Raw genomic sequence first — 22,853 nt, 5'->3', positions numbered from 1 at the left:
TTTGGGTTTAAATTCCCTTTTAGGGGGCGCCTGGCGAGCTCAGTTGGTTAAGCGGCTGCCTTAGGCTCAGGTCATGTTCCCAGGGTCCTGAGATCAAACCCCACATCGGGCTTCCTGCTCAGTGGAGAGCCTGCTTCTCCCTCTCCCTCTGCCTGCCTGCATCTCTGCCTACTTGTATTCTCTATCTCTATGTCAAATAAATAATACGCCCCCTATATAAACATATATATATATATATATATATATATATATTCATTCCCTTTTAGGCTTGCAATCTTTGGGTTAAACTACCTTTTCCGTCTGGAATGCGGGAATAATGGGACTCATCACAACCAGTTGGAGCAGGGATTAAATGAAGCAATATAGTCTATGGAAACTCTCCCCACTCAGGGCCTGCTACAGAGATAGAGCCAGTAGGTGATAGATGTAGTAATAGTGTTAGTCGTTACTATTATCTGAAATTACAGAAAAAGATTCACTGTCTAGCAACTTTATATCACACCTTTTATGGAGTTACAAGACAACTATGTGTTGAATGCATTATAACTAAATCATTAGCAAATCAAGAGCAGAAAACTTTGCTAGAGAATAATTACCTTAAGATTAGAATAAAAAATAAAACCATCTACGCCTTTGTATGGAATGATGGGACTTAAAGTTGCAGAAAGAGTAGGTGGGATTTAATTTAATGCTCTAAATTAGCTCTCTGGGCTTTTGTAAAGAATACCTACAGGGTATCATTTTCATCATTAAGTGTGTCCAGATTATCAGATGCCATATTTATGTACTGATTTCCATTTTCCTTTCAAAGTTTGGTTATTCTTTTATGTTCAGTAGTCAAATAAAACAATGATATGCTAAGAAGAAGGCTCTGTGAGGTGAATGACAATTTAATTTTTCTCCCGTGTTGGCTGGTTGCACGAGAAAATAAAGAACGGTGGGAAGTTGACAGGATCTTTAGTTGACGAGGTTTATTAGCCAGCAGTTGCAGGGTGTGTTAACTGTAACATTTTGGTTAATGACAAATATTGTGATTGAACATTGATATGGGTGATAAATGGACTTTTGAACAGATATGATGGTAAAATGCTATTTTTAAAACATCGGGAGGAAATAATCAGAATTCATTTGTTGCTTGGACCGTTCCAGTGAGTAAACTGGGCTTGCCAGAAAGGACAGTAATTCTTTAACATCACAAAGCTACCATCATCATCATGATTATTCATGGTGTTACTCCAGCGGCTATTTAATCTAAGTATGGTCCTGGTTCTAAAGAAAGCTTACATGGTAAACTAAAAAAGGCAGGAGGAATATACAGAAACATTAAAATACCAGAAAGAGCAAACTGACTATATTAAACTAAGAGTCACACTAAATGGTTCTTATCGAGAAATTTGTTTATTCAGAAAGCGTAACATACACATAGAAAAGTGCAGAGATAATAAATGTACAACTCAATGAATGATCCCAAAGTGGCCATAAGCACCACCTGGACCAAGAATAGAAGCTTCCCTCACTCTTCCTCCTGATCATTACACTCCCTGATCCCCAAATGTAGCCCAGATGGTAACTTCTAACACTACCAACTAGTTGGCCTGTGTTTAAATCTTTTATGAATGGAATAAAAAAACATGTATTCTTCAGATGTCTAGATTGTTTCCTTGAACATTACATTTATCAAAATTCATCCATGCTTTTGAGTGTAAACAGTATCCCACTGTGTAAATATTATTCCACTGTGGAAATATAACCCCAATTACTTAGTATACTATTGAAGGGGACTGTGTTATTTACAATTTGGGGCTATCGTGAATGTGTCTATGTTGGGAGAAAAAACTTTCCTCTTCCAACTTGGGTCCAGTAGTTGGGGGCTTGCAAATGAACTGATAATAGCCAGATGAACAGGAAAAAAGCTTATTTCCATGTGCACATGGGAGTTGCTTATAAGTAACTCATTGGATAGCCCAAGATAAAAGTTTATATGCCAGGTTAACAAGAGGATGGATTTGGGTCTTCAGTGGGCAAGTGTGGAAGGTCCTGTTAGATTTTTTTATGCCAATGGGAATGGTCAGTCTGTTTTCATGGCAGCTGTATTTTTAGGAGGCTCTGTTTTAGTGAGAGAAGGGGAGTTCAGATATGATTTCTTTCTGTATCCTCTGTAACTCAAAAGTTTTCACTGTAAAATAATCCTTTTATCAACTCTGGGAGTCTGACAGTGTCCCCATCGTTTATATGTTTTTGGATGCACATATGTATTCATTCTACTGGCCATATCTCTAGGAGGGTAACCGCTGGGTAAAAGAGTATGGTTGTGTTCAGCTTACCTAGTTGCTGCCAAACAGCTTCCCCAAGTAGTTGTATCAATTTATACTCCTACCAGCACTGTGTGAGAGTTCTAGTTCCTCCAAATCCTCACCCAAATTATTGCTATTTTGTATTTTAGCCATTGTGATGAGGTGTAGTGGAGTCCGTGTTCTTTTAATTTGCATTTTTCTGATATTTTTAATGACTGTGTACATTTTCATGTTTACTGGTCATTTGGAAACTTTCTTTTGGAAATGCCTGTTCAAGTCTTTGGTCATTCTTGTTTTCTTTTGGAGCGTCTCTTTTTTCTCACTGACTTGGGGTTCTTTATATATTCTGGACTTATACATATTTGGAGCCCTTCCTGTGTTGCAAATCTCTTCTTTCACTCTGTGGCATGCCTTTCTAACTTGTTAAGTAGTATTCTTTAAAAAGTTCCTAATTTTAATATGGTCAATTACCAATTTTTTTTTATGATTACTGAAATATGAGGTGTACCTAAGACCATGAAGCTATTCTTTGAAGTTGCTTTTGAGAATTTTATTGTTTAATATGGTAGCCACCAGTCACAGGTGGCTACTGAGCACTTGAAATGGACCTAATCTGAAGCGGGATGGGCAGTAAATACAAACGACACTGGATGTCAAGGACTTACAATGGCAAAAAAAACGTAAACTATCTAACACAATATTTTATACCAATTATGGAGGGGCAAACAACCGATTGGGATGATATAAAGACTATTTTAGGCTGAAAACATTTGGGCAAATAGCAAGCATAGAAAGAAAGAAATCTTACGGGAACTTCCCTTTTCTGACTAGAGTAGAGTTTTTCAGGAGTCAGCTGCTGCAAATCCCTCACTCTGAAAAAGTCTTCAGTCAGGGAGGTGATTGACCTTTAATGAGGGGACATTCCAAGAAATTGTGTAAACAAGCCTTATCAGAACCTTCCATCCTTTGCCACTGAAGTCCTAACCCCTCCCCTCCACTCCCATTTATTAAACTGATATATAAACCTTTACTTCAGGCTCTTTGAGGGGCCTCTCCTTTTAGAATGCTTCCATATGCATGCGTATAAAACTTGTCTCCTATTCATACATTGTCAACAAATTAATTGCCCCCATCTCTCACCAATCCCTCAAACCTAAGTTGGTAGAGAAAAAGCTTTCCTCCCCCAAATTACAAATGAAATGATAGTATTTCAGATATACTGTGCTAAATAACTTAACAAAATTAATTTTACTTATTAATTTTTAAATGTTACTAGAAAACTTAAAGTTAAATATGTGGCTCACATTCTGTTTCAACCGGACAGCAGCTCTGGATGCTGATTTATTCCTCTAAATGTGATTCTTTTGCTTCTGGCTGGCAATTAGGGTAGGGTCAGAGGGCCATCAGCAATTAGGACAATTCAAAATAAATGTGTCTTGAATTTTCCAGAAAGCTGGTCTATTTCTGGTTAACTTGTTTACCTGCAGTGTAGCACTCTGGAGTTTACTACGGCCTCTTCTCTTCATAGACACAGAAACTCCAATTTTTGTCCCCCCAAGCCCATGAAGCTGTTGGAGGCTTTAGGCTCAGCTTCTCAGCCTCTCAGCTGCTGCTCGGTGGAGGGAATTTTTCCCCAGAGAGTAGTACAGCTTGCAGGCTCTCTCCCTTCTCTGCTTCCCTTCTCTTCTGGAGCAAAGCCCCATAAATTCTCACAGCCCTGGAAGCTCTCCAATAACTTCAATCAGATGATTTTCATATTTTGTTTGGTGCTTCTGGATGTTCTCAGAAGGAAGTTCAGTGTGAAACAAGCAAGACTGCCATTGCAAGAGGCAGAACTTATATTAATTAATTAAAAAATATATCATGCCTGTCGTTAATGCTGTAGGATTTTAATAGTGGATGATGTGGAGAACCGAGTCAGGGTTCTGGAAAAAGGGCAGTCCTAATTTCACTTTAGTCAGGGAAAGTTTTAAAGAAGAGTGGAGATGACTTTTAGAGTAGGAGATTTAGATAGCAAGGTAATAGTCCAGAGTCAGGAAGTGTCACGTAGGACTAGGAATAGAGACTATTTGATAAAATAGCTGATTAAACAGATAATGGAAATTTTAGCTCAAAGAAGTCAAATGAATTATAAATCACATGTTAATTCTGATTTGTAGTATTGCCTAGAGTACATTACTGAGAAGGATTTTAAGTATGCAGTGCGGCTCAGTGGGCAAGAAGGTTGCAGTCCACTGGCAATGTCTGCAATGGACAAAGGATGGGGATAGCTGCACATGAGTGTGAATCATAATATCCAAGAAATCATACCCAATGATTAAATGATCATGCATCAGAAGTATACTATTGAACTGTTTGTAAATTAAAATAATTTAGATTTATCATGTAAAGTTTCTGAACATGCCATCCCCAAAATACTACTTTGGCATATTGATCGTTTTGAGTTGAAGACACTTGAGCAACAGTAGATTCAGGATAGGCTCCCTGACCTTCCCCCTTCTACCTAAAAGCAGGGCATAAAATTTCCCAGGAGCAAGGTGCCCTTTCTGATACATGGTACAATTCAATCACCAGGGATACCACACTGACAGATGCCTTATTAATACAACCCTTATCTTCCATTAGTTTCCCCTATATATTTACCATTCTACAGTTTGCCATCCTAAGAGCCCAAACCCCTTTTCCTTTGTCATGTCACTTCTCTACAGACACAGTGTTTTGTGCTAAGATGCTAAAAAACACTTTAAGTTCTAACCACTCCTTTGAGTTACCCTTCACTGAGTTTCTCCCACGTGTACGTGGGTTGCACAAATAAAATTTGTATGCTTTTAATCTTTTTTTTTTATTTTTAAAGATTTTTATTTATTTGACAGAGAGAAATCACAAGTAGATGGAGAGGCAGGCAGAGAGAGAGAGGGAGGGAAGCAGGCTCCCTGCTGAGCAGAGAGCCCGATGTGGGACTCGATCCCAGGACCCTGAGATCATGACCTGAGCCAAAGGCAGCGGCTTAATCCACTGAGCCACCCAGGCGCCCTGTATGCTTTTAATCTTGTCAGTGTAATTTTCAGAGTCCAGCTGCAGAACCCAGGAGAGTAGAGAAAAAAATAGTGTTTTTCCTCCTCTATAATCACATTACTTTAAAGTGCTCTTGATCAATATCAACATGATGGAAAGTCTTTAATGGAGGACGAATGGGCTTTATATTCAGTGATGACCTATTTAAGGTTATAACTGTCCTGCAAGAACAGTGAGCATGCCTTGCACAGTTATAGGAAACATTTGGCTGAGAGAGAGAATAGGCTGGGTGACAAAACTGAGATTCAGAATGATCGTGATAGTCAAGAAAATTGGTTCAGACACCAATATTTATTCCACAAGTATCTACCAAGATCCAGTTTTGTGTCATATGCTAGCAAGCAAACAATACAAAAATGGAGTTTCTGCCCTTTACAGCTTACAGTATAGTATGGAGGGTGAGATCAACATCAACTAGATAATCACACAAAAATGAATAAACATTGTGAAGTTAAATGGTGCTGTGAGAACACATGAATGGGGCTTGGGGGTTCCCTAGAGGAAGTGATACTTGAGAGGAAATCTAATGGATATATAGGTATTAACCAGTCAATGTGGAAGGTAAAATAGTGGAAAACAATCTAGGAAGGAGCAGCAATGGGCAAAGGGCCTGAAGTAGGCAGGTTTGAGAAGAAAATCAGCCAGTGCAGCTAAAGCATAAATCTCTAGAGGGGAAATGATGCAACATAAGGCTGGCCCAGTAGGCATGCACCAAACCACTCAAGCCTTGCAGGTCATTGAAAGATTTTGTCTTTATCCTATGAACAATGAGAAGCCATTGAAGGGTTTTAATATCCGAGTGTCACAGTCAGATGTGTGTTTAGAAAAGGCTGCTCTGGCTGCTCTGCAGGGGCTAGGTATGGGATGTGGTGAAAAGGAACATGTAAATGCAGAGAGATAACTTAGGGGGTTACAGCAATGGTCCAGAAGAAAGGTGGTGATAGTTTCAGGTGACCAGAAGTTAGAGATAAACCATTAATGGGACATGGGTACTAAAAAAAAAAATTAATGTGATTTGAGGTACCCTAATATATACAGTGTCCTGGTCAATGGTTTAACTGTAATTTGAACTGTTACATTAGCTTGTTCAATTTAGAGAACCCCCAATCTGATAAACCCAAAGTGTCCAAAACTATACCAGGACCAGGAATGGCAAAGTAGACTTGAGGGTGGAGAAATGGGACACTGGAGGAGAAAAATGGAACACCCAAAAAGCAATATTCAAAATTCAGAGGGTATTATGTGAAAGAATATTGACTTAAATTATTGTTCTGGAAAGACAACTAGGACCCTAGGGGAGAAGCTATTGGGAAATCTATGTCAGCTCAGTCTAAGGGATGCTCAGTAATGGAGGGACTGCTTTATGCTACACTGAGCCTGCCTCCCTGGCAAAGATGTGCAGAGGAGACTTGTGAAGAGATGCTGGGTTAAATCATCTTCGTAATCTCTTTATACTCTTCAGGATTCTCTGATTCTCTCACAGTGTGATCTTTTTTCTTTCTTGAAAACTTTATGTTCTTCATATGCCTATCAATACCCCTACCACCACTACAATCCCTTTCTACCATTTACTTTATTTTTATTTATTTTTTAGGATTTTATTTATTTGACAGAGATAGCAAGAGAGAGAGAGTGAGTGCACAAGCAGGGGGAGCAGCAGGCAGAGGGAGATGGAGAAGTAGGCTCCTAGCTGAGCAAGGAGCCCTATGCAGGGTTTTTGATTCCATGACCCTGGGATCATGACCTGGGCCAAAGGCAGATGCTTAACTGACTGAGCCACCCAGGCAGCCCCCTTTCTACCATTTAATGAAAATACATATGCCAGGCCCTGTGCAAATCACTTTAACATATAGTTCATTTAATCTTTAAAATAACACTATAAGGGAGGTGTAAAATACCATCCCTGTTTTTTTAGATAATTTAATTGAGACTTAGAGAAGTAATTTCACAAGAATACAAACCTAGCATTTTGATTCCAGAGATAGGACTTTTAACCAGTGTACTATATCCCTTCCTAAAACCACTTATTACACTATAGGCCAATGAATCCCATACTGAGCTCAATGATTTTAACCTACTTCTAAATTTTCAAATATGAAAGTATATGAAACACCATATTTCTTATGACAAAATATATTCAATGTCATAGGTAGTAACTTTGTCAGAGAGGTAGAATAAGGTTATTATGCTTGGTAACAAACAACCCCCAAATCTCAGTGGCTTAAAAACAACAAAGGTTCATTTCTTGCTCATGCTAAATGTCCATGACAGATGATCAGGGGAACAGTTTATCAAAGTCATTCAACAACCAGGCTGACATAAACAACCACTATCTTCAATGTTGCCAGTAGGTGTCGGGGCGGGGCAAGGTGGGGGTGGGGTGGTGGTGGGTGTGGGGGGAAGAACTCTGCAAGGTCTCACACTTGCAGTCAAATGTTTCAGCCAAGCAACAACATAGGCTTTTGTGCCCACAATGCATTGGTTAGAACCGGTTGGGCTAACTTGCTCTTTCCAAAACCAAGTGGCTTAGAAATGCAATCCAACAATGTGGATAGCATTGGGAGATCTGGGAAAAGCTGGCAAAACATGTTAGTAACTGTCGCAGACAGTAAATATGCAAGGAAGCCAGGAAACATGCAAATGGCTTTTGTTGCATACATTTCAGAGTTTCTACCAAGAAGAATATTGACCACCTCTCTATCAGTTTGATTACTTATCCCATGTTCAGAGTATTACTACACTAGAAGAGGGGAAATGTACAAAACATGCTGAATTCTGGTAGAAGTCTTCCCTGTATTTGTAAAACATAGTTTGAACCACAATCATGTCGGGGATTCAAGCCCTTGGCATGCCATATTAGTAAGTTTATTTTACTTGGGTTAGATACAAATGTTTAGACAGAAAATATAATATTTTACTATCTTACAAGGTTCATTTTACCTAACTATGTCAAACCATCACTGGTGAACGAGAGAAGATATGAAACAACTCAAGCCTTACATTAGGTTTTGAATATTAAGATGTTAGAATAAAAATTATTTAAATGCATTACAGAAATTTTATTCTGAAAATTCTTGGCAATGCCAGTCCATCATTGTCAAATTAACTAAAAGTATGCTCCTCAAATCCCAATTTTTTTTATATAAAAATGCAAACCTCTTACGAAAGTTTTGCTTTCTGGCAGATATTTGTAATAATATAAAATAAAACAAGTAATTCATCTTATTTTTTGCTGTAACTCAGAGTACTCAATTAAAATTTGAATGGCTTTTATCCGCCATCTGTGGAAAAAAAATAGTTTTTATTCATAAGCCCTCCATGATCTAAACTACAAAACTAAAAACCTGCAAAGAAAATATAGACAAATCAGTGGCATCTATGAAGCATTTCATTGGAAATGGTTCTTAAGGAGATAACAATTTCTTGTTGTAAGTGATTTAAATGCCCAAAGAGAAAGTATGTGTGTTGTTTGTGTACTTAAAACATAATTAAAATTTGTATTACAAATTCTAGTTTAGGAAAGAACTGGCTTTAAAAGGCAATTTCCTGTAAGGTCCTTGCTCTGATATTTCAGATGGTGCCTTTTTCTAATTTGAAAGCTACATATTTTAATAGAGAATGGTCCAAAATGTTTTTAAGGTCAAACTGGAAATATGTTGATGATTTAAAAATGCAAGCAAATTGCTTTATTATATTATACTACCAGAGTGTTATTGTAGTTTAAAAATATCATTAAATCAGCACAAACCCGCACTTATCATTTCCTGCACATTTTTCACACTGAGCTGCCTTCTGACTATGAGTAATCTGTTAATCTGCTCTTTGCCTCACAATCCGTCAAAGTGACAGATTCATTCCTTCTCTAATACATAATATCTTCATTTACTGTATGCCTTGCTGCAACTTGCTTTTTTGCTAGCATGGAAATTTAGAAAATCACAAGCAAATTTAGAAACTTCACACGGGTGGTTGTTCTTGTTTGTTTCTCATTTCTTCCATTATTCCAGCAGTTGAAACTAAAACTTTTCTGGACTCTTAATGTGAGTTAATAGTGTTTCCAAAATGAAGGCGGTTTCAGGTTTCAAGAAAAGTGTTGTTAAAGAGGTCGGAAGAGGGCAAATGGTAATCATAAAGTAAGCACTCCCTTCACTGCATCAAAACACTGACCATAGAAGAATTTTCTTCCAGTGTTGGTGGACAACAAATAGATTCTCACCCTTTGCCCCTACCCCTAGGTGTAAAGAAAAAAAATTTCATTTAAAAAAAAAAAAGGAAAGGAAAAAAGCTATCTGTCCATTCATCTAGGGATGAATTGCTTCCGGCAAAAGACAGGGCTTCACTAGCATAAATACTCCTGTTTAATTGAAAGCCACAATGTGATTTTATTTAAGTTGAGATGTTCACTTTTATCATGATGTTGACTGATGTCAGGCCAGGCCAGATTTCGGGTTTCTAGCTCATTGCTGCTTTTAAAAAAGATTTTATTTATTTATTTGACAGAGACAGAGACCATGAGAGGGGGGAACACAAGCAGGGGGAGTGGAAGAGGGAGAAGCAGGCTTTCCGAAGAGCAGGGAGCCCGATGCAGGACTTGATCCCAGGACTCTGGGATCATGACCTGAGCTGAAGGCAGACGCTTAACGACTGAGTCACTCAGGAGCCCCTGCTCATGGCTATTTTGACAATGCAAATGGTTCTGTGGTTTAAAATTTGCTCGCTGTTAATTCAACAGAATATATTCTCTGCTCCCTTGTTTCTTGCTTTAGTTCAGCTGCTTATTAGTCTATAAATTCTGCAAATAAAGAGAATGAAGTACTGAAAGACAGGAGAACGTAGTAGTTTCCTTTCACCTTAAATAAGAGATAAAGTACATCCTCTACAAATCACAATTTGGCTTCACTTGTTACTAATCCAGGTTTTCACATACTAAAATAAAGGTCATTATTGTCAACCTGGAAAGTCAAAAGCAGGGAAGTTATGAGCCCTGGCTTTCTAATCAGTCCTTTTCAGCACACAATGTTTTTTCCATGTGTACACCCAACACCCGACAGCATTTTCTTGTCCTGAGCACCAAATTGCATCTGATTTGTCTTAATGAATGGCAAGGGAGCTAAAGGCTTTTAAAAATCAATGGACAAGAAAGAGTCAATAGAACAATAATGTTAGTGTTAATTCAATCAAATCAGCTAAAAGTTGTTTGCTTTTTCTCCTTTAAGTCATTTTAAACTGGCCGAACGTTTGACTCATGTGGTATTTATCATACTGAGTGAGTTTTTATGTGGCAATGAACAGCAAAATATGAAGCTGTAAACTCGGGTAAACATAATATATTGTTAGAGTGAAGAAGTATGTGTTTTAACATTAATCAATTTCCAAATGTAATGTTTTTCATTAACAAGTGAAACAAAATAATTACTGAGAAGAAACAGAACCAACTGCCAACAAAAACACAGTTTGTGAGTAAGTGCAGGTTTGGAAGGGCAACGATTTCTCCATGACAGGCTAAGGACCCACTCCCACACCCCTGGACACTTTCCCTAAAACGTTCACACCTCGCCTGGGGAGGCCAAGCCACGCCAGCAGGCCTCAAGCTCAGATGGCACGTGAAAGTCACCTCTCCAAGGCACTCTGCATGTAGTAGGTGCTTGAAAAGTACTCAGGGAGTGTTTCTACAGGTCTGAGCTGCACATGGTCTCAGTCATTTCATGTCGTAGTGGTTCCTTATTTAAATACAAGGGAAGCTTTTCTGCATCGGGTTACAGAATGAATGATGGGGCAGTCAGTCTATGGATGCGACTGGCTCTGGCCACTGAACCATAATTACAGTCTTCCATTTCTTAGGTTCATGTCATTATTCTGGGCCTCAGCCTGCAATCCCCTCCCTTCCCGTTCAGAATAGAGGTGAATGTTATAAACTGGAATTAGTACTTCGACTTTTTAAATGTGCTCATTACTCTAGAAGGAAAAACTGAATCTTTTAATTAAAAGCTGAAATGGTAAAGTGTTAGAGTGGTAAATAATTGCTTTGGTAATTACCTTCTTTACATTGGACCCTGGGCCAAAGGTAATCTGAGTTCATCATGTGGATGGGTAACAGTGACTGGGGAGGCCCAGTGAATCGCAGGAGTTCTTCATCCTGCCAGTTAAAAATGCTAAGAATTTTCAGGGATCCATCATTTCAGATACAGCAGCTTTGGGAAAAAGTGAGGGGAGAGGGTGCAATCTGTTTTCTATAACTCTTATGGATATAGGTTTCTTGAGTCTGCAATTTTGGAAAATATGACAATAACTAAAATACTGATGAGTATTTCCCCAGCCCTAATGGCTTTAGATCCTCTCATGAAGTACAACAGAAAAAAGAGGAGATTCGGGTTGAAATGCTGAGTCCCAGGGGCCCAAGAGATCCAGTCAGACAGCAGGTAGACATCTCAGCTGAGAAACTGAAGAGTGGGGTCAGCTGATGCCCAGGCTGGCAGCGCCAGAGTGAACAAGCAGAGCAAGTGAAGAAAAAGAAATTTTGTTCAGGTGTGCAGGGGTGCTGGCCAGTTAGGTCCTGGAACAAGGTGATTGGAGAGGGTGTGCAATCCGAGCTCACCGGCTCTGGCAGAGTAAGTAGTCAGAACCAGGACCCAAAGTGGGCTGGGCAGCCAAGTGCCAAGAGCAGAGGAGAAAGAGGCGATGGGGCAGCACCCTTGGTGAACTGCTGGAACCCAATGAGAAGGGTAGCCTCAAAGTTGGGCCCAGGCATGGTCCTAGGTTCTGAGTGGTCAGAGGAAAGAAGTGGGATGATTACTGAGGGATTGAGTATTCTCTATGGCAGGGTTAGAGAGGCTGGAGAAGCCACTCTAAGCCAGGACTTTGCTTGTAGAACTAGGAGGGAAGGAGTCCTCTTTCTATCAAGTGTTCTTAAAGACTATTATAAAGCTTTGACCAGTGGACTAAGGACCTCTTCACGAACAGGAGGAACAAGGAGTCACTTGAATTTAAAGGGCATCAGCACCATAAGCTCAAGACTCTGTCTCCCCCCATCTCTCTGCCTTTTTTGCTTCTTTTCCATTTACCTGTCCAGATTCTGTTGGCCTGGCCAAGGTCAGGTATACCTCTGCCACAGTGGCAACCCAAGGCAACTTCTAGCAAGTGGCTCCTGACTCCACAAAATAGGCATGCGTAGGCAAATACAAATAAGCAATTTCCAATAAGAATACACAAAACAAAACAAAACAAAACATAGGAGTTCAGTTTCGGAAAACTTGCCTCTGCTGAGAGGTTTAAAATGATACTTAACTGGAGACTTTAGATTGTGGCTATCTTTTAAGGGATCATTTTAAACAACTTCATGAGAGAGATTTCATTTACTACATGTAGGAATAGGGCCAGGTTCCAGACACCCTCAAGGGAGAAAAGTATGCAGGTACTTCTGGGTTCTGGCTAGCAGTTAAATCTAGGGCGAGGTAGGGGAGACGGGAAATTCATTTCTGTGAGTGAGGGTCAACAAGTTCAACGCATATTTCTCGAGTGTCTCCTTTGTGTTTGGCACTGTTTGAGGAGCTAGGTATATAGTGAGCACGAGAGAGATAAAGTCCCAAGGCTGAGGCAGTTTACATTTCCAGTGTATTTTGGAAGTGTGTGTGTGTGTGTGTGTGTGTGTGTGTGTGTGTAGACAGTAGGCAAACAAGCAAGAAGGTATCAGGTAGTGAGGAGTACTGTAGTAAAAGCAAAAAAAGATAATATAATGAGGCTGACTAGGGCTATTTTAGGTTGGATGCTAAGGAAGGGTCTCTCTGAGGTGATGACATGTATATGGAGCTGTATGTATGTATGTATGTATGTATGACATGTATATAGGAGGAAGCTGCTACCGAGGGTCTTTCCTGGGGTGAGGGAACTCCCAGCAGAGGGCCTCTCATGCAAAGCTCTTCAAGTGGAATCAAGCCTGGAGCATCCAAGTAAAAGGGACACGACCATGGTATTTGATATACAGTGAGCAGGGTACACAATGGTATGAGGGACAGTCTGGATGGTAGCACCCAGGGTAAGGACTACTATTCGGTTCCCCAAGAGCAGTGCGCAACCTCTGGGAGGTTTTCCATGGGGCCATGCTGGGCTTCAGTAGGGGCCAAAGGAGCAGAGAAAGCAGGTGGGGAGCTATGGCATGTGTCCTGGTAGGGGTGACGGCAACGTGGGCTGGGATTGCAGCAGCGGAGACAGGCTGGATCTGGCAAGGGCTTTGGTTGGAGGGAGCACCAGCGCTATTTACTGAGGATGGACATGGAATGGGTCAGGGTGAGGAAGCAGGGAGCACTCTTGCTTTCTGTCTTGAGGAAAAGTGGGATGATGGTGACATTTTCTGAGGTAGAGAAGACTGAAGAACAAACAGATGTGTAGAGGGAGGGAAAAACCAAGTTGTTGTAAATATTTGGATTTGAGATCCAAGTGGGTATGTGTCAAATTGGCAGCTTGGACAGATGTGTCTGGAATTCAGGGGCGGGTCAGGACTGGACATATAATTTTCAGAGTCATTAGAATATAGAAGGTATTGGAAGCTATTATTATTATTATTAAATAGCTTGTATAAATAATATATATTATATTATGTATTAAAGATTAGGGCCATTCTAATGGTTATCAGTGTCTAGGGATCTCTGGTCAGCAGGGAGTAGAACATGCATGGAAATTAGATGTAAACTGCCCAAACAAGAGGCTCTCATAAAAACACATCGCTATCCTGCTTATGAATAAAGCAATGCCACTGTCATCCTATTTTCAGGAAAGGAAAGGGTAATTCTTGCAAAGATGTAGGGAAAAACTTGACATTTAACTGGTTAACATTCAGGATTAAGACTTTCATTTCTCTGTGTTATCTGAGCTCCTACCCAAGCCAGGCCAGTTGAACAGCACCGGGAGGAGAGGGAACATGATGCCACCCTGCCTTCTGGGGAACCCACAGCTAGAGCAGCAATGGCGGTCAAGGAGCGAGAACCAGACTGGGTTTCCGAGTCCGGAGAACTGCAGCCTGCAGATGAGCAGGTGCTGGAAATGGGGGAGTGTGAAATGAGAGGCAGCAATACCGACAGCTTTTCTTAAGCTAACGAGAGAAATGATGAAAGTAAAAACTGGTGCCTTTGGTTTTATAAACAGATCATTAGGATGTAATGCAAAAATGTAGATAATGGAAAACAACCATAACACAACGTTCAGAGAAACCGTTTGCGAGGCTAATCAGGAAATCCTCTGTTGTGGTTTGGTCTGAAGGAGGAGTATTTGTTAAAAATCTGACTTACTTGCTTTAAAATTATCCAAACTTAATCATTTCGGGAGAAACATGACATGAAAGTTCTGTATTTAATTTAATTCATCTATACATTTTCTTTCTTTTGTGTTGGTGGGGGGAAAAAAAAGCTTAAGCAATAGAGAAACCCATCAGGCTGAGTCCTGACAACTGGGGAGAAAAGAAAAATGAAGCCACAGCGATCCGTCCAGAGTAGTACTTGTAGGTTACGATGACAGGCCAGTTGCCTCAGTCAGGCCGGCTGAGCTGGCGTGAACTGGGGTCAGTGGTTATTAATCACTTGTCAAAGTCTGCGGGGCTTTATCATCTAATTATAGTTATAAGTATGTTTATATCACACAAACATATAGCAAAGCGGCAAAGGATGCAAGCCTTCATACAATCGGTGGTGACATTTGAAAAATCTACAGATAAGCAATAAATCATAAAGCAAACACTGCAAAAAACCATGCCATTCATTACTGTTTGGGCATTCAGGGATTATTTTCTCTACTGTTTATTTCCATAAACATTTAGAACCTTATGGAGCCTCTGACTACCTTCCCTTCTCCCCCTAATTTTCCAATGAGTTGTAAAAATAGCAAGTATAATCACCATTTGAAATGAAAGACTGGTTATCGACTCTATCCACAGGAACAGACAACCAGAATGTAATCACAGCTTATTTTATAAAACCCATTTCTGAACAAAAATATCTCGAGCCGTTCTGAAGAATCTACATAAACACATAAATGGATGTGCCTAAGGGAGAGCTCTAAACCCCACAAACCAATAGATGGCATTTTCAAAGAAATTACTTAAGGCTGCAAACAGCATCCATTTTGCTCCATTTGGAAGCACGGACGTTTACATGCTAGGAGACATTTCTCAACAGGAACGAACTGTGAAATTGTTTCCTCCTACCCAACACGCCTCTAAATTGTATTAGATTATGTTAGCTGTTTCTGCATCTTGTCATAGAGGCTGTCAGTGCCCCAAGAGGCAGCGTGGGTGGACACTGGAGGCAAGGGCCCTGGAATCTGAGACGCTGCTGAAATATCAGTCAGCATGTTACGCAAAAATAATAACCATCAGACCCAGGCCTAACAATACGAAGGGAAATGGCTTTGTTGCAAATCTAGACACCAGGGGATATCATGAGGTGAACCACGTGGATTTCAATTCTAGACCGTGAACTTCTCAGGAAATGATTACTGTTGTTTCCCACTTCCATCCAATGTCAAGCATCGCTCTGTGAGCGCAAGTGGCTTCTTTGACTCTGAGGAAAACAATCTATGAATATATGCTGTGTTTTAGTTATTGGCATCCTAGAGTCAACTCTTCAAAACCCAGATTTGCCTGCTTTGTGAACTGCATGCTATCTTTAATCATAAACACATAACACTAAGAAGGTAATTATGTTGCAGAAAGAAAAGTCTTCCTGGAGCAAAATGTACATGAAAGACTTTGGGGATATTGGTTGTTCTGTGACGTTAATTAAGCTAACTGAAAACTGATTCTAAATATATGCATGTGTGGGCGTGAGTATGGGTACAAGTGTGCGTAGGAGTAGGAGTGTGGGTACAAATCTTTGTTCTCTGGAATAGCTGCAGATATTTCACTGAGGCCGACGTGGCCACTTCCGCTCCCATAGGGCACCAGTGTGGTGTCTTGAAGGACCTGCACACACACGTGTTCTCGTCCTCATCATGTCTGCATTACTCTGATCACAGTAACACTCAAATCAGGAAATCAAAGACTCCTTGCTTCTCATGTTCAGAGCCTCTGCTGGTAGAACTTTCAATCCAGAATTCAGGTTAGATGTTTGTTTATCCAAGGGGTGAGCGAAAGACTTTTCAATTCTTATATTTTTTTCATGTTCATTATCAGTATCTTCTAAATTTAAGTTTAAATTTCAGAGTTCTGTGTTTTAGGGTCTAGGTGTGGGATACTATTTGTAAGAAATATAATAAATACAAATCTTAAAAGAGTCATGTTTTTAATTTTAAGTTAACTTACATGTATTACATGATTTAATTTATCCCATTTTTATATGATGATCTATGCTGACTGCATAACTTTATCATTGTCTTTATTTACGGTCCAATAATGTCTCTCCGCCAATTCTTTCAAGCTGCTGGATTTATGGAGCCAAGAGCCAAACCATGTAATCCACAAGTTTTCTGAACAGCTAAATAATAATTTTCTAAGAAACTGGTGGATAACCTGTTGACAAATGGGACTGACAGCATTTTGTCTTTGCTTTGGAATTTGGCTTTTTACTTTATTGTGTAAAAATGTAAATTAATTTTCCCTAAATGAATGAACATTTAATTGGCCAAATAAAATATGCGAATTGGTGAATTTTCTTATATTCCATCTTTGGGAATCAAATATTAGAAGAGATATTTAAAGTTACATAGTACTACATCTAAACATTAATGAATTAATACAACGTTATGAGGTATGTCTCCTAGGTAGGGCAGTGTTCCCTCTGATGGTGGAACTGGGTTTCATTTGTAGAGTGCATGAGTCTCATCAAAGTCACAGAATCACAAGGCCGGAAGTGACCTGAGAGAGCATGTAACTCAAATCCTTTCCTTTATACACGAGGGAATTCATACTATTGCTGAGGTCTGGACAGGTTGAGAGGCTTGTCTGAGATGAGACACTGGGTTAGTAGGAGAATTAGGATGGGACTTGGGTCCTCTTTCTCCTTTTACCTTTTATTGAAACAAAAGTCTCCACTTTCTAACACATCTGTACTATCACATTCATTTGTTCAGATTGCAAATACTGATTGTTACACTTTGAACCAAAGCTGGATTTCCAGTTACCTTAAAAGTTTATTCATACACAGATTAAAAGAGCTTATGAGCTGAAAGATTTTAAGAATGTTGAAATACCTTTTTATATACTCTGAAATTACAAACTCAATTTTGAACTCCTTATTATATTTATTTATGACAGGGGCAATTCCCCCTACCAGATAACATGAAAGAATGACCAGATCATGTGTATAGACCAGGAACACTTAGAAGTAATTACTAATAAAGAATGACCAGATCATGTGTATAGACCAGGAACACTTAGAAGTGATTACTAATAAAGAACATTTAGGCTACTTCTGTCAATATTCTGGGCCCCATTAAAAGTCCTGTAAACCATGTAGGTGGTCTCCCGGCAGCCATGTTAGTTTTACATGGCTCAGTTGGCTGTTCATTACTGACTGGACCGAAAGTGGACACCTGGCCCAAGCAAGGCCAATCACATTCTCTTTCCTGGAAAGTAGGAACTGGGATTCAGACATAGCCTGTCAGTCTTGGGATGTGCTATGAACTGTAACATATAAACTCAAGAGCTGTCAGATAGCCATATGTGACTGCAAACAGAAAGCTGTTGGCTTAGAGAGAACAGTGGAACAGAAGGAAGAAGCAAGGAGAGATGGAGTGAGGATACCACCTGGCTGCCTCTCAGCATTATGATTCTATTCCCTTCCTGAGGCCTGGCTACCCTTCTGTTCCAGGGCAGCTCTGTATACTTTTTAAATTTTTATTGAAGTTCAATTAACCAACATATAGCACATCATTAGTTTCAGGTATAGAGTTCAATAATTCATCAGTTGTGCATAACACAGTGCTTATCACATCACTCAACCCAATCACCCAATTACCCCACCCCCACCTTCCCTCCAGCAACTCTCAGTTTGTTTCCCATAGTTAAGAGTCTCTCATGGTTTTTCTCCCTCTCTGACGACTTCCCATTCAGTTTTCCCTCCCTTCCCCTGCAGTTCTCAGCCCTATTTCTAATATTCCACATATGAGCGAAACCAGATGATAATTGTCTTTCTCTGATTGACTTATTTCACTCAGTATAATACCCTCCAGGGTTAATGTAAATGTTAAGTATTCATCCTTTCTGATCAGCCCTGTATTCTTTTTTTAAAAAGATTTAATTTTTTTATTTGACAGACAGAGATCACAAATAGGGAGAGAGGCAGGCAGAGAGAGAGAGGGAGGGAGGAGGAAGCAGGTTCCTCACTGAGCAGAGAGCCCGATGAGGGCTCGATCCCAGGACCCTGAGATAATGACCTGAGCCAAAGGCAGAGGCTTTTTAACCCACTGAGCCACCCAGGCGCTCCGCAGCCCTGTATTGTTACTAAACAAATCCCTCCTGTCTCTCTGTGTGTCTGTCTCTCTCTTAAGACTAGCTAAGTTGTTTTTGATTATGTTTGACTATAATTCACTCTCTGTGTAATAAATACCATACTCTAGGGGTGCCTGGGTGGCTCAGTAGGTTAAGTGTCTGACTTTGGCTCAGGTTATAATCATGGGGTTCTGGGGTCGAGCCCTGTGTGGGGCTTTCTGCTCAGCGGGATGTCTGCCTCTATCCCTCCCTCTGTCTCTCCCCCTGCTAGAGCTCTCTCTGAAATAAATAAATAAAATAAAATAAAATAAATACCACATTCTAGAGCCAGAGCTACAATACTAACACTGGTGTTTTGGCCCATTTTATGGGATGAACCATAGTACAGGTGAGAGAGCTGGACAATGAGATCCGTTATGATAACTAAGATCCTGTAGATGAAATTCAAAATAGACTGATTTTTAATAAATTCCTAGTATTTAATAAATAGTAATAAAATGATACTGAGTTGTGCTGATAAACAAATTTATTTTCTGGAAAATCATATACTCCTACATATATTTCAAAAACACAAATTCCAATTTGCTTGTCTTCAGTGAGCCTAAGATAATGAGATTTTTCTATATTGACAAATGACTCATTATGCCAATGACATTTAGGAAATAATGAAATAATTTTGGGATTAACTTCTGAAATTTTGGAAAAAGAGAATGGCCTTTGAACTGATATACGCCGTCTTGATAAATTTAAAGGAACTGGATAATACCAAATGATTCATGCCTAAAAGGTATTAAACTTCACATACTGATTAAAATAAAGTATCTATGCAAATAGAATAATACGGAATAAATTAACACTTAAAAAGAGCTTGCTGTGTGCCTGAAACTGTGCTAAGAATTGTTCGTGTTTTCATTCATATGATCATCCCAAAAGAACAGGGAGTAATTATGATGCCTGGTTGACCGGAGTTAAATGGTTGCTCAGAGTCCTAAAGCTGGTAAAAGGGCAGAGCTGCCATTTAAACCTAGGTAGACTGTTAACTGCCACACCCTATTAGTCTACATAAGAAAAATAGACTGAACTCAGCCTTCTAAAGAAAAGAACTTTGGAAGCTCTTTAGAAGTTCTGGAAAACAATTTCGTGACACCAAGAAAAATGCACAATCTTTCAAATAATTAAAAAAAAAAGACATTTAGCTTATTAATGAATCTTACCGGGGATTAGAAGGAGAAGGTGGATTCATTTCTTTCTGATAGTGACGCCCCTGGTTGACAGGCTGTAAAAAAAGACAGAACATTTTACTAAACAGGGTAATGTTCTTTACATACACCATGTGCTCTCATTGCTGCCGTTTTTTCCAGAGGAACAATCTGCAAGAAGGGGTGTTTAGTTCACTGACAACTTACAGGCTGTTTGGAAGATCCAGCAAATATCAAGGTGGTAGACATGAGAAAAAACAGGTTATTTTAATGGCCAGTCACTGCACAAGATAGCATCTATGGTGCAATTAAAGTTCATATGTGGGCTCGCCCTCCTTGTAGAGTTTTTACGTTGTTAACGTTCACTGATATTTCCCGCTACAGTAAAATAAAAGATATCTCACGGAACCAGTGCTGCACAGCTGGTATCAGCAATAAATCAAGAGACCCCGAGATAAGGATTATATATTTATGTGTCCACATTAGGAAATTTGCAAGGATAACTTGCATTTTTGCTAATGGAATTATAACATGTTAATCTTAGGTCAAAGTGGTCATTTTCCCAAGTGTGTAATAAAAACTCAAGCATTAATCAGTGAGTTGAAAAAAATGGTGCCAGTACCTAACAAAAATGTGAAATCTCAACTTTATTCTCCCTAAGCGAGAAACGTTTAAGTTACTATTTCAAAACATCGTTAAACAACTCCATCCCAAAACAAGCTTTAAGCTCTTGCCTCAATGGAATTTGATGTTTTTCCTTTGTTCCCAAAAGGGAGAAAATTCCATTATATCTGATACACATTCTCTTTTGAACATCAGCTCACAGGATTTTTCTTATGTGGTTAACAGCCATGTAATTCTAATACGAAAATCATTTTTAACATTCTCATTTTATTACAAGTTGCAATTTCGTATACTTTTTTGAATTGCATTGAAAGGATTTCCATTCCTTCCTAACCCAAAAGGGTTCATGTTAAGCTTTTCTCACCCATAGGGTGGTCCTACAGTGTTGACTCTAATGGAGGGAAATAGTATGGCAATGGTGCCTATCCATACAGAGCACATATTCCTTATTTTCCACATACTCCTATTTTTAACTCCTAAAATATTAAAGATGTGGGTCATGGGAATTCTTTAGCGTAAACTGTCTTCCTCTATAAATAATCTCTTGGAAGTGTTCCTTTAATTTAAATCAAACACCCTGTCTGATAATCACAGTCACTTAGCCTGACTCTCTGTGATGCACGATGAATTTAAATGTACTCAGATACTTTGGTAATTGAACTGGTATCAATGCATCACCATTTCAGTAATAAGAAACAACAGCTGGAAGAACAGTGGAAGGAAAAACATGTCATAAGACATATTTGATCTCACTGGAGAAATAAGACTTCCAGCAATTTGCAAGTGAAATTTAGTTTTATGATTTAGGCTTTATTATTTCACAGCAAAAAAGGAATTAGCAAGCAAAGGGCCTAACAGGTTCTCTAGAGCATCTCACGCTGGTGCAAAAATACTCCTGATAATACGTTCATTGGTATTCGCCCTGTAGTTCAGCTCTACTCCAGCCTCCAGTGAAAGGGCCTCTACTCCATTTGCTTCCAGAGGCATTTCCATAACTCTCTATGCATTTACAGTTCTGGTATTCGGTAAATTTCCATTTTCTTAATTTTATACCATTAATTCTATTTACACCTGTCTCCAACCCCCTTATTCCAAATGACTTATTCCATCCTCTGGAGAATAGAAATGGCTACAGAATCCTGTCTTGTTCGTGAATCTGCTCTCAGACTACACAGAGTGACCCTTCCACATTTCCTCCTGCTGTATAAAACCGATCCTGGGATGCAAATAGTAAGAGAACACAGTCAACAAAAGGTTCACATTTATTGTGGTTTCTAAGTGTTAGAAAACAAACAAACAAAAATAACCAGTGGAAATGTTTCAGAATTAGTAAAGGGTGCTAACACGAGGGAACAGAAAAGTAAAGGAAAAAAAATCCTGTTAAAATAATTGTAGGGTAATGGAACTCAGTCTGAACACCTGATTCCTTAACTTAATTTTTGGTATTGAAAAAACTAATTACCAAGTTGTTGCCCCCAAATATTTTATTCTAAGCCACTTCCAATTAATGGTGGTGCATCAGGGCAGAACTTCTGACTGCCACACATAACTGCTACCCACGGCCTTATGTGCCCCACCTGCTATGGGCTCAGCTGGGGAAGGACCTAAGTCTTGTTCTGGAGTGGGTACCATACAAAACTGGGTGGCCCCAATTCCCTTTCTTGGTACATGTCTCCTAATTTCATAATCAATCTCTGGGACAGGAAGGGGTTATGGCAATGATGTGCCTAAAAAGTCCCTTTAAGGTATTTCAGTTCCGATAACTTTGCTTTGATGCTTTGAAAGGGCAGAGCTTTCACTTGGATGAGGTCTTTTTATTTTCCTAGATCCAAATCAGAATGAAGGAGAATGTACCTAATGGTTTCTAAAAGCTCTCCGAACACGGTGGGGTGGGACTGGGTGGGGGGAAACACGATGGGCTGTCTGAAGCCAGATGTTCTCATCCACACATGGAAACAGATCTGTTTCGATACACATGTAGCATTAAACCTATCTGTACTAATCCTGGGTAGGTAATAGCCGATGAAAGCACCAGGTTAAAAAAAAAAATTTGATTTTTTTGACTTTGGAATTTAGCTATATTCAGGGAATACTAGGAGAAGCAGCAAAAGAAGAGCAACCAATACCTACAGAGAGCTAGACAATAATCATAGCATTGGCTGACATTTAATCGGCACAGGCTCAGTGTTAAATCCTTGGTAGATATTATCTCATTCGCTCCTCACAGCAATTCTGTGGAACAGACAG

The 22,853-nt window shown here is 39.5% G+C and overlaps 1 protein-coding gene across 6 annotated transcripts in view; it reads right to left on the bottom strand.

Annotated features, from left to right (window-relative positions):
• CFAP20DC (CFAP20 domain containing) overlaps nucleotides 1-22,853 on the bottom strand; it is a 249,301-nt gene that overhangs the window by 28,746 nt on the left and 197,702 nt on the right. For all 6 annotated transcript variants that reach the window (XM_013053494.2, XM_013053495.2, XM_013053496.2 and 3 more), the window contains one exon: nucleotides 19,998-20,059. In XM_013053494.2, the coding sequence (XP_012908948.2) occupies nucleotides 19,998-20,059 (62 nt within the window). The remainder of the gene's footprint in view (nucleotides 1-19,997; nucleotides 20,060-22,853) is intronic.

This window comes from Mustela putorius, unplaced genomic scaffold, assembly GCF_011764305.1.
Source record: "Mustela putorius furo isolate JIRA1106 unplaced genomic scaffold, ASM1176430v1.1 tig00000095_pilon_pilon_pilon, whole genome shotgun sequence".
NCBI lineage: Eukaryota > Metazoa > Chordata > Mammalia > Carnivora > Mustelidae > Mustela > Mustela putorius.
This window is presented reverse-complemented; position numbering and strand designations above follow the sequence as displayed.